The sequence below is a fragment of the Pogona vitticeps genome, chromosome 4 (assembly GCF_051106095.1).
Source record: "Pogona vitticeps strain Pit_001003342236 chromosome 4, PviZW2.1, whole genome shotgun sequence".
NCBI classification, from domain to species: domain Eukaryota; kingdom Metazoa; phylum Chordata; class Lepidosauria; order Squamata; family Agamidae; genus Pogona; species Pogona vitticeps.
The window spans coordinates 230593875-230612557 of NC_135786.1; the positions used below are offsets into that span (position 1 = coordinate 230593875).

General features: G+C 42.8%; 1 protein-coding gene across 1 annotated transcript in view; it reads left to right on the top strand.

Annotated features, from left to right (window-relative positions):
- Positions 1-515: 515 nt before the first annotated feature.
- Positions 516-18683, top strand: part of CCN4 (cellular communication network factor 4) — a 35260-nt gene continuing 17092 nt past the window's right edge. The window contains exon 1 of the mRNA XM_020806404.3: positions 516-2343. Coding sequence (XP_020662063.3) covers positions 2296-2343 — 48 coding nt within the window. The 5' untranslated portion in view covers positions 516-2295. The remainder of the gene's footprint in view (positions 2344-18683) is intronic.

The following is an 18683-nucleotide window of genomic DNA, read 5'->3' on the forward strand; positions in this document are numbered from 1 at the left end:
CTGACTGAAGAGCCCTGGAGGTTTGAGCTTCAGAAATGAAACCCAAAACTGTGATCTCAGGAAGGCCCTGAGAACTATGAACAGGAACCAGGTCTTCTTAGTGGTGGCCACCACTCTATGGAAAATCCTGTTGGTGGAGAGGCGCTAGGCCCCATTTCCTCCTAGCGTTCTGAAAGCTTGAAAAATAGAGCTCTTCAGAGAAGCCTCTTGGGATCTCCACCTCCCCCCCCCCCCCAATACAGGTGTACCTTGGTTTATAAACGCCTTGGTTGACATACTGTATTTTTTGCACCATAAGACTCACTTTTTCCCCACAAAACAGGGGTGTGGAAAGTCTGTGTGTCTTATGGAGCTAAGAAAACAGATTATATTTTCCTGTTTTCTTCTCCTAAAAAATTGGTGCGTCTTATGGAAAGGTGCATCTTATGGAGCGAAAAATATGGTAATTTTCGGTTTACAAACAAAAATCTATTGGAAATAATGTCTCAGTTTACCGGGGGGGGGGGGGGTTGGACTACAAAGAACGTTTCCCCAGGATGCATTGTGCCTGGAGGTTTATAGCACCGCCCCCGTTCCTATGGCAATCTGTGTTCTGATTTACGAATTTTCTGCTTTATGTAACGTCCCGTAAAAATGCATTAATTTCGTACTACTGTAGTTTATATTCATGTCATCATTTTGATCCTTAAATTTTATTACCATCACCCCCTTGAGGTTCTTTTTTGGACTGTTTTTTTAGATTACTTATGGATTGGTGGGGGTTGGTTGCTTTACAATTATGCTTGAAAACCATCCGGAGTTCTAGCATGAAGAATAAAAATCTAACCCACAAACTGGTCTGAGTTCTGCCTTTGAGGAGAAAAGGAAGACCATCTGGCAGAAGCAGTTGTGGCCTCCAACTACTCCTCGCTGCTACCTCTGCCTTAGCATTTCATGAATGAAGTGGCAGATGGTGTTCAAAACCCCTTTTTTTAAATGTTAGACATTGCAGTGGGGGGGAGCTCTGTGGGTGCTCAAAGGACCTTAAAAGCAGCTTTGAGGGGCACAAGCAGGCCACAGCTCACCACGTTACCGTACTTGAAGAATATATTGTCTACCATTCCACCAAAACCAGGAGCTGGCATTGATCAAATGACCAGATTTTTTGGGGGGGGGGGGATAGACCTTTGGTGGACCTTCTCTGTGGTTACTCCCAGACTCTGGAACTCCCTCCCACTGGAAACCAGGCTGGCCCCATCTTGGCTGTCCTTCCACAGGCAGACAAAGACCTTTCTTTTCTGGCAAATCTTCCCTGAGTGAATGGCTGCTTGTGAGTGGGTTTCTTTCTTTTTAAAAAATGGATTCTTGTACCTTACTGCTTTGAATGTGTTTGGTGTTGCTTAGGATTTTGGCTCTGTCTTTGCTTGATCCTTTTAGTTATTTCTATACTCACTGTTGTTAGCTTTGTAGACTCTCTTTTAATGATGTAAATCACTGTGGGTCCTTTTTAAGGAGGAAGGGTATTTAAAATATTTAAAATAAATAAATAATAAATGAATGAATATTTCTATTGTGAGGATTCTAAATTGCTCTAAATTGCTGTTGGAAACGAGCACAGATGGGCCAAGGCTTATAACCTTACAGCATTCGTGGTACAGGGCAGTCTTCCACAACCTGATACATGCCAGAGGAGTTGTACCACCAGCCCTATCACTCCAGCCATGCCCCAAGGGGGATGATGAGAGTTGTAGTTGAAGTAGGACAAAGTCATATTTTCGGAGCTGCAGAGAATTCCTCTCCATGCCATCGAGCTCGCATGAGAGTCAAAGGCATAAATAAGTGTAATTGTCGGTTCACTCTGAGCGCTCGAGCGTGGTGTCAAAAATTATAGCTTCTTGGGCTGAATGTACGGCGATGAGTTTTCCTTTAAGAATCTTTTGGCTGAAGGCAAGACAGGGAAAAGCAGGAGGTGGAGACCGATCACCATGAAAAAAACAAAACAAAACAAAAAGAAAGAGGGAGGGAGGGAGGGAGGGGGAAGGAAAAAAAAAAGATGTGAAGGCAGGATAAGTTAGTCCCGAAGAAAAAATTCAAGACTCTTCCTTTAACCTGACGTCAGATCTGTCTTTAATAAAAGCCCTCCTCGAGAGCCAAAAGGGGAAAAGTTAGAACTGCTGTCAAACCAGGCAGCTCGTAAAGGGCTCTTCTGCATTCCCTCAAAGCGGCTGATCCTTTCGGTGTATGGGAGTTATTATTTTTCTGCCTTTTTAAAAAAGATCTGGGTCCAATCAATGCATTTCACCCTGGCTTCCAGTGATGAGGTGGCTTTTCCCTTGGCTTCTGACAACAACTGGCATCTTGCAGGTCAGTATCCATGTGTGTACACATAGGTACATGCATTATTATTATTATTATTATTATTATTATTATTATTATTATTATTATTATTATTATTATTATTATTATTATTATTATTATTATTATTATTATTATTATTATTATTATTATTATTATTATTATTCCTCTGCTTTGTTTGCTATCTGGTTGAAAGAGGAATGCATAGTGATTATTTCTACATGCTTGGGAAGGAGAAAAACGGCATCTCGTCAGCACAGCTGTGGAAAGCAGACTGTGGGGAAGTTCCTTTTCAGAACACCGTATCCAGAGTTGGGGAAGCTGGGAATTCTGGGAACTGTAGTCCCAAAAGATCATTTCCCCGCACGGTGGTGGTGGTGGGGAAGGATGCAAAAGGTGGAAGAAGGGGTCATCATGTCCCAATGCAGAAGGGGACTCGAGATGCCTGATCCAAAGGGGAACTGGAATTTCCTGTACTTTGGTCAAAACACAAGGTGCTCTTCAACCTTTGAATGTTGAGGGAATATGCTCAATTTTGACCGATCAAAATATGTTCAACTGTGCTGCATGCCACAAGGAGTGAGAAGGGGACTTGAAGAACACATCGGGGTTTCCCCGAGATCTCTCTGGACAAACAGTCCTGCTCATGACAGCCGTGGGTGGTTTTTAAGAGCATCTAAAGAAAGATTCCCAGTGTGTCGTAGTGGATAGAGTGATGGAGCAGGACTCTGGAGAACAGTGTTCAAATCCCCAGTTGGCTACAGAAACTCACTGGGGGAGAGGAACTGGTCAAACCAATCTTGAAATATCTCACTTGCCTTGAAATCCCTGTTAGGGTCCCTATAATTTGATTCTGACTCAACAGGGCAGAATGCATAAAGAAAGAAGAAGAAAGTAGGAAAAACACAGGGCAGAAGAAAGTGATGGGCAATAATACTATGCAGCTGCTAAGCAAGTGAGTTGGCAGCTCCGTGACAAGCCACACGTGGCATTCGCTTGCAATGCAACGCCGTCCAGAAAATCCAAGCAAGTGGGATGAAATCCAGAGAATGCGAGCAAGGGATTTTTTTTTTTAAATACAACTACAAACGCTCTGCATCTGGCATCTCAGTGATGAACAGCAGTTAAAAAAATGATCTGGCCAAAGAGGTGCAAAATAGCCTCAAATGTTTCGAAGAGCAGACTGATTGCATTTCATTAGGCACAGAAAGGTGTCTGACTCACTCACTACATAGGCAGCTTGGTTTTTCAGATTCCAGAGGAGGACAACACATTGACTATGTGGGCAGTTATTAAAAAGCCATGACATTATTTCCAGTTTTCCTTTCCTTGGAGCCTCCATCCTTTCACAGGAGTAGAATAAAAAGCAGGCATTGGTTTTCTTGTTTAGCGAGCAAAACGGGTGAGTTAAAATGATCCACTTGCAAGTTCTCATTAGTTCTTGGACGGCAGCCTACCACAGAACAGCACATTCGGCCGTTCAGGGCTATCAGTGAGAATGTCAGAATTACAGACAGGTTCTAGATCTTTGTCGCTTAATTTTTATAGTTGCTTCCAGCCTGTAATTCCCCCCTCCTATGTTCTTTCTAAACTGACTCATTTTAGATCTGCAGTTAGCAAGAGTAGGCGGTCCTAATGCAGATGATGAGGGAGAAATTTGGCACCAGGGTGAACGCAGGGCTGAATTGCAAAATGTTTAAAAGACGGAACCTTGCAGAAACAAAATAATAATAATAATACAGTAATGAGTTGTAGAATTCTACCAAACACATTGGCAGTAAGGTTCTGTTCACATTTCCTGCGCATTGCTGCACTAGTCTGACTTTAAACTCGGCAACCGTCCACATTTTTAAAATTCGTATCTCTTGCTGAGATCTTTTCCATCCTCTTTGTCATAATTTTGACTGTGAATTTATGGCAACTTAGGATTTTCTAGAGTAGCCACAGGAGACAAAGCATAAGTGACTATTCAGATCTGTTGTTATTTAAATGAACAAGGATACAGTCTAGCCTTCCCCACCCTCCTGTCCTCCACATGTGCTAGGCTACAGGTTTGCCTCTGCAAGTTGGGATATATGGAGTAGTAGTCCATGACATCTGGGAAGCACTACTGGATTGGAGAAGGCTGGTGTAGGCTAATATTAGTATCTCCTTGCTATACTTCCAAAATTCAGAAGGGTAGATGTCTGTTTTAGTGCGGCTAGGACCAGACCTCTTGCAGTAAAAACGCGAGGAACTGGAAAGCAGTGGGACAGGTAGACCTACAGACCTTGCCTGTGGCATGGAACAATCCGGCAAGGCAGTGGGAGAGGAATAATCTAATTTAGCCCTGGAGGGCAGTGAATCTGTATATTTCTTTTCAGCCTGAATGGTGAAGGAGCTATCCAAGGTCCTGACTCTATTTTATAGACATTGTTCTGCATTTTGTATAGCACAGAAACCGGTTTGGACTAAAACCCAGAGGGGATTCATTGTGCCTACAAAAATGTAGTCCCCAGCCACCGCACTCCCATGTGGTGCATAAACTGCATCAAACAGCAAGCTGCACGTTGCCAGGGTGCCAGCTGTGAAATAGATAAGGGGGGGGGAGGTATAAACCATTGTTGATTCCATCCTTCCAGATAAGAACTTTTAAAAATCAAAATCTTTTCTTCAGACCATGTGAAATGCCAAAGGCTTTCTACACTTTTCTATATTTTTTTTTGCAAATAAAATCATGCAGGGTTTTTTTTTTTTGCACACAACCCTTGCATTTTACACAGACAAAAAACACATATTGTTTCTAAAACACAATATTCTTTCATAAATTATAGTGTATTCTGTTAATCTTGTTGCTTGAGGCAAAACACTGGTCTTTCACCCTCATGCAGGAAAGAAAAGACACACAGTGGTAGACAATCTTTTCACAGAATGCCTTTGTTAGGATGAGGCATCCGTTTTCATCCATGTTTGCAAATGCTCATTGACTCCTTAGACGAAAGACTAGAATTGCAAGATTCAAAGTCAACAAGCATTTGTATAAAGCAGAAGGCGAGACATCTATAGGCTTCTTCCCAATCCCTGCCCAGTGATACCCACTGTAACTGCCTGCTAGGTAGCCTTTTTCTGAACTTTTGATCAGGTTGGGAAAGGGGGGGGGTGCAAGTGGAATAGACAAGGTAAGTCCTATAGAAAAGAAAACAGCAGGTGGGTAGGTCCTGATGCATTTTGACATATATTGGATAGACTCAATTAATACCACACCGCCAATCAGAGCTCAGCGGTTTAGGTATCTGGCTGTGGAGCCAGTCGGAAGTTCACAGAAAAGCTAGCCTGTGTGGCCTTGGTCCAGCTGTACAGTCTCAGGATGCCCTCAGAAAAAAGGGGAATGGAGAACCACTTCCAAATACTCTTCATCTAGAAAACCCTGGAAAGGGTTGCTGTAAGTCAGAAATGACTTGAGGGCACACAATGATTACTATTAATCCATGCAGAAGGGGGCAAAGGGAACATCTGTTTTATGAGCTGCTGCCAGTCAGAGCTGACAACGTGGGGCTAGATGGACCAACCTTGGTCCATATAAGGCAGTTGCCTGCATTCCCAAACCATTAAGTTCCTTATCCCTCCTACTGCACTCCTGCTCTGAGTTTGTCCTCTCTACCTATTATTCACCTTCTTTTAAAAAATCTGTTCGCACCACTGCTGATGGCACAAATGCTGTCATGTCTAATTTACACCACAATTTATTCACAGTTCATGCCAGAGGAGCCCCCCATGTTATCCAGAGCAAACAATTATGCCAAAAGCAGGGAGGTTGGCAAGCCTTTGGGTCCAAGTCCCAAGTCTGAGTCTTTGATACCAAGTCCCAAGTCTGAGTCTTTGATACCAAGTCCCAAGTCTAAGTCTTTGGTCCCAAGTCCCAAGTCTGAGTCTTTGATACCAAGTCCCAAGTCTGAGTCATTGTTACCAAGGCCCAAGTCTGAGTCTTTGGTATCAAGTCCCAAGTCTGAGTCTTTAGTACCAAGTACCAAGTCTGAGTCTTTGGTCCCAAGTCCCAAGTCTGAGTCTTTGATACCAAGTCCCAAGTCTGAGTCTTTGGTATCAAGTACCAAGTCTGAGTCATTGTTACCAAGTCCCAAGTCTAAGTCTCTATTAGAAACAACCTTTTTTATCCCAGAAAAAAGGGGGGAGGGGATAGTTGGGTTCCAAGTCACGAGTCAACCCATCAAGACTGAGTCAAGTCACTTCTAGGACTTAAGTCCAATTTGACAGCGGGTCAAACAACTTGAGTTTCCATCCCTGGGGGAAAAAAAGTATCCATAGTTCATCCTTAGAGAAAACACACCATGGATCAGTGAAAATGTGTTTTTTTTTTATATGACAGCTTCCAGAATTCTGGGGGCTGTGTTTCAAAAGACGCAGATCTCCATGTTGCTTGCTCTAACCACCCACAAACCTTGCACTCACAATATCTTTATGTTACATATATTTCTTTTAGAGTTTTGAAAATAGCTATAATTCAGCTTCCCTGCTCAAGAAAGCTTCCAAAGCTACGCTATGGCATTATATCTCTCCCTCTCCCCACCTCCTCTCTGATGGACACACACTCACACACTCACACACATACACACACACAAAACAACTGACATGAAAAGGAAAAAGAGAAGAGAGAAAGATTAATGTGTTCTACTAAAACAGCCCAGAAAGAAGCTCAGGAATTCAGTTGTGCTAAGATGTGCAGGGCTATGAGACAGCTACACCGTATTTCTTGTCTCTTATAAATGATTTACTCAGCCGATCAGAGCATGCTGCTTCTTGTAACATAACATCCCAGGAGGGCTTGCGCCTCTTTGCCGGCGGGTCCCTGGTGATCTAGCAGACTAAACAATTTAGACAAACAGTACAGCAGGCGTCTCAGTGGGAGGGTGTGGCATTTGGCAAAAAATATATAGTTGTATTTTATTTTTATTTTTATCAGAGTGTATGACGGTAACTCTATGGACTTCAAGCAAAAATTGCTCTCTTTCTCACTCCCCTCTATGTTACTCCTATCAATTTCTTAGCATGTAATCCTGTTGAAATCATCTATGTAAGGGATGCTGATTGCTAATCCTCAAATCTGCATCTTGCACATTTCCCAAATGGCTAAGAGTAACACACATTCAAGGGATTCCATAGAAAACTCATGACAGCCCTGTAAAGTGGCTTTAAGATGAAATACGGTGTCTTGCCCAAGATCACCCCTTAAGCAATGTGATTTGGGAATTGACTCCCAGGTTCCATATATTTCACCTCTTTTATTCCTTGTTTCCACCAAAGGTATAACTTGGAAAAGGCCATGGCTATGTTTCTCTTCAACTCTCTCCCTGCCCCCTCCTTTCACAGTTTAGCTCATTAACGTCTTCTGTAAGCATCGCTGCCGATGACGGAAGACCAGAGGCAGGATCTTATACCATTAGTAAAACCATCAGTCTGTCAAGCCCAGTATTCTCAGCTGTGACTGGTAGCAAGGACTGTCCAGGGTTTCTGGCTGGATTCTTCCCTAGCCCTAGCTGCAGGTCCCTGATACACCCGGATGGTCTCCCATCCAAGTATTAACCCGGCCCAATCTGGCTTAGCTTCCAAAATCAGATGAAGTGTGCTCCAGGTGGTATAAATACAAACCCTTTTACTTAAAAACAACTGTGTGTGCCTACTTTGTATAGAAATAGTTGTAGCTGTTTTAGTAGTAGTAGTGGAAGAAGAAGAAGAAGAAGAGGAAGAAGACACAGTATTATAAGCAGTTGCAGATCTCAGAAATCACACCACCATCAGAGCTACCAAAAATGGTAATATTAGGAACAGTATATATACTGCACCAATATTTAACAGATATGTAGATTTTTGGTTAAAACTTGTAGCTCTTACATAATACTTGTCAATGTTTTTTATAATTTTGATTTACTGTGCCTGGTGTTTTTGAATAGATAGGAAGGAAGGAAGGAAGGAAGGAAGGAAGGAAGGAAGGAAGGGAGGGAGGGAGGGAGGGAGGGAGGGAGAGAGAGAAAGGAAGGAAGGAAGGAAGGAAGGAAGGAAGGAAGGAAGGAAGGAAGGAAGGAAGAAAGAAAGAAAGAAAGAAAGAAAGAAAGAAAGAAAGAAAGAAAGAAAGAAAGAAAGAAAGAAAGAAAGAAAGAAAGAAAGAAAGAAAGAAAGAAAGAAAGAAAGAAAGAAAGAAAGAAAGAAAGAAAGAAAGAAAGAAAGAAGACCAAATGTCTCAAAATAGAGGTGATGACTCTTCGGCCCTCTCCACAGATACAGTTCCCATAACTTTTTACTGTTGCCCCCATTTTCATGCTTGGAAAGAGCAGAGGAAGCAGCCATAGCAACAAGAAGGGAAGGAGCAGAAGGAGTTTGGTTATTGGCAGGCCTTGCAGCACAATTTCCTAGTTCCCCACATGTCCATCTTACCTCACCACCTGCAATGTGTGGAAATGCAAAGAGGATTTGTGGACATGCCCATGCATTTATATATGTGCACTCTAGAGACGAGATAAATTGGCTGGAATCCTATTGGTGATGTACCCATGCGTGTGTGAAATTGCTCATGTTGGACTTGCCGTTTCCACTAAACAGTCAATGTGCTGGTAGTGTTCCTGGTCATGCGTCTTTCATGAGATCGCTCTTCTGTAAGCTTCTGTGAGCACCTTGCATGGAAAAGGATGTATGTATTGAAATTAATGATGATGATGATATCAGTTTTGGACCTGCTAAACATAAAGCAAATTTCTGTCCTTGAGCTGTAGCATTCCCTGAGGAAAGTCGCGGACTGAGTCAGCAGTCCAGAGAATTCAGGAAAACATCCATGCTGACTAATGGTGACTTTCCAGGGTTTCAGGAAAGGATTGTTGCCAGCTTTGCCAGGAGATGCCAGCTGATGAGTCTGGGATATTCTGCCTGAGACAAAATCACAGTATCATAGAATAATGGAGTTGGAAGAGGCCTATAAGGCCACTGAATCCAGCACCTTGCTCAGTAAAGGAATTCAAATCAAAGTATATCTGAGAGATGGCTATTTAATTTTCTTTGGCACGTCTCCATCGTTGGATGGAGTAGTAATTGGTTCCGTTGTTGTACAGCTCTAATAGTTAGGAAGTTTTTCCTGATCTCCAATCAAAATCTGGCTTCCTGTAACTTGAGCTGATTATTATGTGTCCTGCACTCTTGGACATAACAAAGCACACACACAAAAAACACAAAAACCCACTAGTAATCTAATCCAATGGGGAGAAATCTTTTTGCAGTTTTATGTTCTTGACTGCAAGAAAGAAATAAGTGACGATTTGCATCTCAGACCTGCATCCTCAAGGACTACCCTGTTTCCCCAAAAATAAGACCTAGCCTGAAAATAAGCCCTAGTATGATTTTTCAGGATGCTCGTAATATAAGCCCTACCCCAAAGATAAGCCCTAGTTAAATCTTATTTTCAGGGAAACACAGTAGTTGAGACAAAGGGAGTTGTTATGGAGTATATCAGAATGAAAAACAGGGCAATCTGCATTAGATTAGGAAAACTGCAGGTGCCACCAGATGAGCCAAAGAAATAAATACGATCTCAAGTCAGATTTAAGAGAGTAAAACATTGAAGCAAGTGTGGTTATGGGAGAATGATCAAGTGCAGATGGAAGACCAGGCTCCTATGCTTTATCACCCAGTAGAGGTGATTATCTTTGCGTGGCACATGTCCAAAGCCCCACTTTTGTGATGTTATGCAAGGTCCTCCTGCCATTTTGTCCCTTGCATATCCAAAGAGCTGGCTCATTGGATTTCAAAAAAACCTGAAACAACGCAGAACAACTCATGAAAAAGGAATACCCCATTACCCCATAACAATTCTGCTGTCCACCCTCCGCACCTTGCCACAGGTTGACTTCGTTCATGACTCAATGCTGCCCCCTTATGTTTAAACGCTTTATGATCAACAAAATGGGGGGGGGGGTTTCCTGCTGTAAACCCATTAGATTAACATAACAGGCTAAATTTTGTGAAGTATGATGAATTCCAAGGCAAAATTTCTTTTCAGATGGTGTGCATTCTTTTGAAGACACTTTATACTACTGTAAAATGTGGAATCTGCGAAGCTGTGCTGCCATCTCTTGACTCTCCCTCCTTGGCACGCTTCATCTTCCCTTTTTCATCCTTTTTGTCTGTTTGGGATGAGCGTTATTGTTGTTCTGCGGCATCTCAGTCCTGTCAACGCTCACCTCCAGATTTCTCTGTTTGAGAAAGCGATGAAAGACAGCTCTCTGCGTGTTTGCCTGTGTGGTTTGGTCTTCCTGGTCTTCTGTACAGTTTTATTATTTTTAAGAGATCAAAATCTGCCTGCATGAATTTTCGCTACAATGCATGAACTCAGCTGTCACTAGCAATTTTGCCACGCAGGACAAAAGGCTCAAAATGCACCCCCAAACCAATTTGGGGATGAATAATGTGAAAATAATACAAGACTGCTCCTTAGACTTGGCAACATTAGCCATGTCTGACTTATGGCAATCCTCATAGAGTTTTTGAGGGATTCATTGAGGGCTTTACCATTGCCCCCATTACCCCATGAGTTTCCATGTAGGAGCAGAAACTTGAACTTGGGTCTCTTGAATCCTAGCCTATCACTCAATCCGCAACACCGGACTGGCTCTTAGACTAGGTCCAATGACGTCAGCAGAGCATCAGCAGATACCCAACATCACACCACCATGATTGCACCAACATGATGGAACATTTGCTCCTTCCTGTCCCTGTCAGCCCTTCCCATCTCTTTGGAGCAAGTTTTCTTGGGAGTCCAAGAAAAGCTGGAGTGCATATATGAGATTGTTCCCGCCACCTTCCCAAAACACCCTACAGCCACACCAACATGTCCAGCACTGGAATCTGGCCTTCGTTCAGTCCTGATTCTGAATAATCTATGTCTCATTTATGTCCCTATTAGACATGGGGACAAATATAAAAATGAATCAGGATATTCGCAAAATATCCCTGATTCGTCAGATGTTCGTTGCTTCGTATTCTTGGGGTCCAGAGACACCAATGAATACAACGCAATGAATATGACCCTTTTATATCTGTGCCTTCATTCCCTATCTGCTTATGCCCCCGTGAATCAGCTGTTCCTCAGGCACATAAAAAGAGAACAGTTGTCCCTTCAGGTGTCTTGCTAAAGCCTGCCCAAAGGGAATCTCACCCCCAGGGCTGGGGGATGGCTTGGATTGGGCATTTCCCCTCTTTTTTCTATCCCCAATGGCATAGGAAGAGAAGGAAAGGGATCAAAGAGGGATCAAAGGACTTCCCCCAGCCACTGTGGAATCACTTTGATCCCTGCTTTCCCTCTTCTTGTTAAGCTCTGTGGGGCTTAGCAAGGGAAGGGGGAAAGGGATCAGAGCACTGCATGATCGCTTTGATCCCTGCTTTCCCTCCTCTTGCTATGCCCCAGGGCATAGCAAGAGGAGGGAAAGGGGGGAAAGACCCGACAAATGACGAATTGATTCGTTATTCATTGGGTCACTGGGGGCAATTCGTCATTTATGGGTTGTCAAACTTGAACCAAGACAAATTACCAAAATGGCACTTTGTCCCCATCTCTAGTCCGTATAAATAAGCCTGGATGGAACTCAATGAATTGATGCCGTCTGGTTCAGGAAAAAAAAGAGTGTTGTAAGTCTTTTGTTGTTGTTGTGCTGCAAGATCCCTGAAACCTCTTTAGCTGGGTTGCAAACATGCATTCACAAAACTGCTGTGCTGCCCTAGTTTGGGGTAATTTCCCAACAATAACAACTGCTTCCTTCATTTTTAAGGAGTTTTTAAAAGGAATTTATAAAGGAAACAGCACGAATCTCAATAAATTAGCATGCAGCGCACTTTTGTTCCAAGCCATGGAGAATTTGCCAAGTATTTGAACTTTGGCTAGATTTTCTTCTTCTCAAAACCCTGACACGTCTTCATTTCCTGAGATAGGCTCTATATTATTGTGATCCCTTACATACAGAAACAGGGCCCAAATCTAAAAGGTTGATGAAGATGCAGCTTTCATCTCTGGGTTTCTAGAATATAAGACAATCTGACAGTGTGGTATCCTTCTTCTCTCACTTCTGCATACACACCCTAATTCCTAACTCTGCTTAGGTTTGGTCTAGACAAACATCCTAATATTGCACTCTAGAAGATTATTTATAAAAATGGAAGAGGCAAAATTCAGGAATTCTTCCTTGGGCACTTAGGATTGACAAGAGAAGAGCACAATACCTTGAAACATCCCATCTAAATGCCCCCCAAATGCCTTTAAAATGTAATTTTAAAAGAAACCACTTTTCCTTATTTCAAGTTATTGCAGATGCTATTCATTACACTCTGGAACTGGATTTGGTAGCAGTGGTTAAAATCATTCCCCCCTTCCCTGATTCCACAGCTTCCAAAAGTTTCCTAGGGTTAAGGGGATCCCTTAAGATCCAGAACCTGGTGGAGGAGGGGTGAGAAACTTTTAAGTCCACTGAAATAACCATGGCTGAAATAGCTACAGCTGATATCACTAAAATTTTGCAGGGTAACATATGCCAACAGGATTATGTCCATTATACTTATAATTATTAGTCCCATTACTTATAATCAAAAAAGTAACCAGTAACAGACAAGCTAAATTACTTGTGATTAGTTCCTTCCAAACTCTGTTCTGGACACATGGGAGAATTTGGGGGATTATCTGAATGTACACTGCAGCCTGTGTAAAATCTATATTTGCAGCAGGGAACCAAAATTGCGCTATGCTTCAGCTGTGAACATGTTTCTTGGAGTCATGAGTGGAATCTAAAAGCCACAATACTGTCCTTTGCAGTAGGTCCACAAGATAAATCTCACCAAATTGTTGCTGACTTTCCTGGGGTTGGTGTCTTTGCTCAGATCTCATACTCCATGTTCTTCATGAGGTTAGAGGAAGGACAGTTGTAAGAACCTGATTTCAAGATACACTTGCTGGTTGATACAACTGTATGTGCTCCACCTACACACCTTAACTAAAAACACATCTGACAAAGACAGCAATTCTTAGACCCTCTGGTTTTCAAAGTGAATTCATGCTGGACACATTCCATATGCATTGTCTCTGACAGATTTTTGATATCACCTGGCAGGACAAAGTTCCAAATAGAGTATTTATTTATTTATTTATTTATTTATTTATTTATTTATTTTATATCCCGCCTATCTAGTCGATAGACCACTCTAGGCGGCTTACAACATGGAATACCACAATAAAAACAACAGAATTACGTAAAAGAAAACTTTCAACAATTGGGTTAAAACATTAGGAAAGAAAAGAGAAGGGGATCAGGAATTAACTAGGAGGGAAGGCCTGCCGAAACATCAATGTTTTTAATTGCTTTTTGAAAATACCCAGTGAGGGGGCCGCACGAATATCAGGGGGAAGGTTGTTCCAGAGGTGAGGAGCCACCGCCAAGAAGGCCCGATTTCTTGTCTTTTCCTTCCGGGCCTCCCTCGGCGTTAGGCTCCTCAGCCTCACCTCCTGGCTTGCGCGAGTGACACGGGTAGATCTTGGTGGTAGAAGGCGTTCCGCCAAGTATCGAGGCCCTAAACCATTTAGGGCTTTGTACGTAAGCGTCAACACTTTGAATTTGATGTAGTCCTAGAATGAGCTGGAATTTTTAGCATGTATACATTACTGAAACAAGGATGCCTATGTTGGCTTGGGCATGTTGTGAGAATGGCTGATGGTCGGATTCCAAAATATCTCCTGTATGGAGAATTAGTGCAGGGAAATCACCCCAGAGGGAGACCACAACTGCGATACAAGGACATCTACAAGAGGGATCTGAAGGCCTTAGGAATGGACCTCAACAGAGGGGAAATCCTGACATCTGAGTGTTCAGCCTGGAGGCAGGTGGTGCATCACGGCCTCTCCCATTTTGAAGAGACCCTTGTCCAGCAGGCCGAGGCAAAGAGGCAGTCACGAAACCAGGAAAATCAGGGTGCTGGACAGGGGACAGATTGTATTTGTCTTCAGTATGGAAGGGATTGTCACTCTCGAATTGTCCTTCTCAGCCACACTAGATGCTGTTCCAAGCCCTCCATACAGAGCACATTACCATAGTTTCTCGAGACTGAAGAATGCCTAATACATGCTGGACAAATGTAGATGGATGACTTTTGTCCACTGAGCTCCTTACGGGGACAATGTAAGCCTGGGTTTGTTTCTGATGTCTTCTTTTCCCATTTATGCAGTGTTTGTATTATATAGTGTCTCTAAACACTCTACTTGTGATCTCCCCATAGAAATGAATGGTGGAGATTCTTCTTTTTCCTGTTATGCACTGATGTTTCAGTGCTTCATTTATCATCTCATCAAAGCTTGCAGTCTCAACTTGCACCTTTTACCCAAGTTGACAAGTTAAGGTAGCAATTGTGGGGTTAAAATTCTGGCTTGCTAAACCTCCTTTCTTGGGTAGGGCTTGCTTTTGGAGGAGCATGCCTGATCCTAGAATGTATTTCCTGGGGAAAACTTGGAACAGCGCACTGTTTTGCAAAGCAGTGCTTGCCATGCGTTCTGCCTGCTAGAAGTAACACCTTGCAGTTTGCATGACCTGTTTCTTTAAAAAAAATTACAAAGAAACACATTCTCCTTTGTGAGTGTCCATGAAATTGAACTCTTTAGAAGAATACACTGCCTATCCAGTGCTCTGTATCGCAAACATATCCATCATCTTCACTCTCAACTTATAGCAAACCATTCGCTACACACGAGAAACTGGCTGAGAAATTCTGTGAGTTGTAGACAAAAAAAAAAATAACTTTTCCATGCAACCCACTGCTTTGTTTAATGGTAGAATTATTCCAGAGGAACTAAAAATCCAACAAAATGAGGAAAGGGGAAAGCAAAGGATGGAGAAGGAAACAGTAAGCGATGGAGGCAGATAAGGAAAGGAGGTCCTAAAGGTGTCTTGGCTTGGGCACCAGCTACACCGAGAGGCAGACCACTTGCATTGCATTCACACTCAAGAGGTGGAGAAAAGAACTTTATTATATTCTGCAGCTCATCATGATCCTGTCACCCAGCAACAGCTTTCATTCCCTGAATTCTTCCATGCCCAACTAACACCACAGCAGGACTGCTGATTTTTTTAAAGAAGTAAATTCAACACGAATTAAATTGCCAAGTAATGTTAGAAAGCACCCAACTTAGTGCCATATCTCTGACTTCTGTTTTCCAGCTTCCAGGCCACAGTCTGGAGTCCAAGGGGGCTTTTGTTATTCTCCAGGTCTCCAGGCATGATGAGAAATCTCAGGCCAGCATTGCTGGAGAAAGAAAGAGCTTGGGTTTTGCTTTACGAGATTGATTTTAAGATCTGAGTGCACCCTTAACAGGCACTGGGGGTGTTGCTTCCAACCACATTAAGAACTGTTTCTTGTCCCACTGCTATGACATCACAAACATCCACCTCCCTCATAGTCTCCAATAGACAGAGACAGGCTCAAAACCAGACATCGTGGGCAAGGCTCTGGCTGAACACTGCCATCACAGGGCAGAGGATCATATTGTTGATGTGGTTTGTAGAGATAGTAGCAGGAATGCCACTAATTTCGAATGGGAGGTGAAAGCAAGAGATCTGTGTCAGCCTGATGAATCCCCAAGTCTTCTGTGTGTTTTTGCTGAATTAGCCATTAGTATTATTGCTCCTGTCTTTGAGGCATCATTGGCAAATAACGGGAGGCATTGTGTTGGCCTTAAGCTACAAGCCTCTCCTTGCTAAGGATTGGAGAGGAAATTCTCCAACCACATTAAAAATAAGATTCTCCTAACAACTGGGTGTGCCATCTTGGAAAGCCCCGCATGATTTGCAGTCCAGGCTCTGTACAAGCTCTTATGACTTGTCTGAAGCTGTCAACATGCCATTCATATTTTACTGTTCTACACTATATCCTTTTGTGATGACAAGCCAAAAAAGGAGTTCTCCAGTGACAGGTTTTGCACAGCCTTCTTGTTGACACTGAACGCTGTCCGAGAGTTTGGTGGGACAGTGTGGTGTAGTAGTTAAACAGTTAGAATGACATTTGGGGGATCCAGGTTCAGTTTTTCATTCAGCCATGAAAGAAGTCTGAGCCGGCCCAACCGTTAGACAGAGTGAAGTGGTCCCTTCCAGCAGCAGATGTTAGAAGGTGGCAGCAAAGCATAAGGGATTCTTGGAACTGTAGTCCAGAAACATTACTTTTTTAAAGCTCCCAGCCTTGAGTATTGAAAAATGCTTCAAAGGCCAGCACAGTGGGATTGAATCCATGGAGGCACCTTCTTGTTTCTAAACAAGGCAGCAAAAAGGGAGACTAGTTTTACGATTAGTCAGAGATGATGGGCGAGGTGGGTCTTTGTAATGTCATAGAGGAGGCCATTTGTGATGTCACAGAGGTGCGACAGGCAAGGGCTAAGAGGGAAGTAAGCACAACATATGTTACTAATACCTTTGTGCTGATACGGTAAGCAAGGTGCCAGCTGAGGATGGATAAAAGTCGGCACCCAGTTTTTAAAAACTCCATCATAAACAAAATAAAAACAAAACAAAACAACAAAAACAAACCAAAGTTTTTCCTTCCCCATCACTGCTTGCCCTGGGCTTAGTCTCCCTGTCTGGAGACCCAGAAAAGTAAATTTGTCCCTTAGAGCTCCAGACGGTGGCCTGAGACCTGGTAAGGGCCCAAACCTAACACACTGGGCAATCATTAGGGAAGTCTTTTCTGCTTCGTCCACCTGTGCATCTTCAAATCACTTACCAAAAAGTGCCATAAGCTTGCAAAATACTTTGTTGTTGGAGAAGGAAAATAAATACCCACCTCCTACGCGCAGCCTTCCTCCCCCACATGTCAAACTGAATTTGAAATCTGTTCTGGAACATCCTGCTTTTGGGGAAATGGAAAGCAGTGAACAATGCTTTTGCTTCCGTAAATCTATACACCTCAGATCTTTAATGGAACACTGCTAAGTAAAGAACCTCCAATGTTTCTCTCTCTCTCTCTCTCATTCTCTCTTTCTCTCTCTCACTTCTTCCTTTTCAACAGTGAATTTTTTCTGCCTGACTGAACAGAAAAAGAAGACATTGACAACGAAACTGTGGCTTTTCTGGGCAAACGTACAAGAATGTTGAGGTTCTAAGGGTGGGTGCCAAACTAAGCAGCATGTTAGCCAGAAGGAATGTATGTGGTCCTTCGTTTTCTCATTTTAATTCCATATATTTTGGAATCTCTAATATTAAAAAAACAAAACACCAACAACCCGCTGCTGACTTCTGACTTTGCCACATAGTTCCCACAGACATTATCACTGCATGATGCAACTGGAAATTGGAATTGCGTGTCAGTTAAAAATAACAATTCTTTCTAATCAGTTATCTTGGTCCCCGTAGGACAATCCATTAAATGTTTTTAAAGCATTTGGCATTGATTTTGCATTCAAAAAATATGAGTAACATAAACTTACATTCCTTTCTGTTTGCTAAGTTTAAGGAAATGACCACCCTGAAGGATTCCTACACAGTGTGTCTACATTATAGTGTTAGCAGCAGTTCAGTGACACTTTTAACTACCGCAGCTCTGTCCTATGGAATCCTGGGGTCTGTAGTTTGCTGAGATACTCAGAATTCCGTGTTGTATTTGAGGATCCAGCAATAGTGCTCTCTGGGGGAGAATTCAAAGTTCAAATGGAATGAAACTGCTACAGCTGTGTAACGTAGAAACACTCCTAGTTATTCAGTACAGTAGACTCTCATATCAATAGGAGAACCAGTTCCAAATGTCTCCCCCTGCAAATGCTGAAAAAATGAAGATTACAGTGGACACTATTTTAATAGTGAATGCTGTACATAGCATGGTCTCTTCCTCTCTCTAGTGGTCAACTCTAGTAATGACACCATGGAAATATATTTCTCTTTGTTATTTCGTTGTTAAGTTGTGTCCAACTCTTCGTGACCCCATGGACCAGAGCACACCAGGCCCTCCTGTCTTCCACTGCCTCCCGGAGTTTGGCCAAATTCATGTTGGTGGCTTCGATGACCCTGTCCAACCATCTCGTCCTCTATCATCCCCTTCTCCTCTTGCCTTCACACTTTCCCAACATCAAGGTCTTTTTCCAGGGAGTCTTCTCTTCTCCTGAGATGGCCAAAGTACTGGAGCCTCAGCTTCAGGATCTGTCCTTCCAGTGAGCACTCAGGGTTGATTTTCTTCAGAATGGATAGGTTTGATCTCCTTGCAGTCCAGGAGACTCTCAAGAGCCTCTTCCAGCACCACAACTCAAAAGCATCAGTTCTTCGGCGGTCATCCTTCTTTATGGTCCAGCTCTCACTGCCACA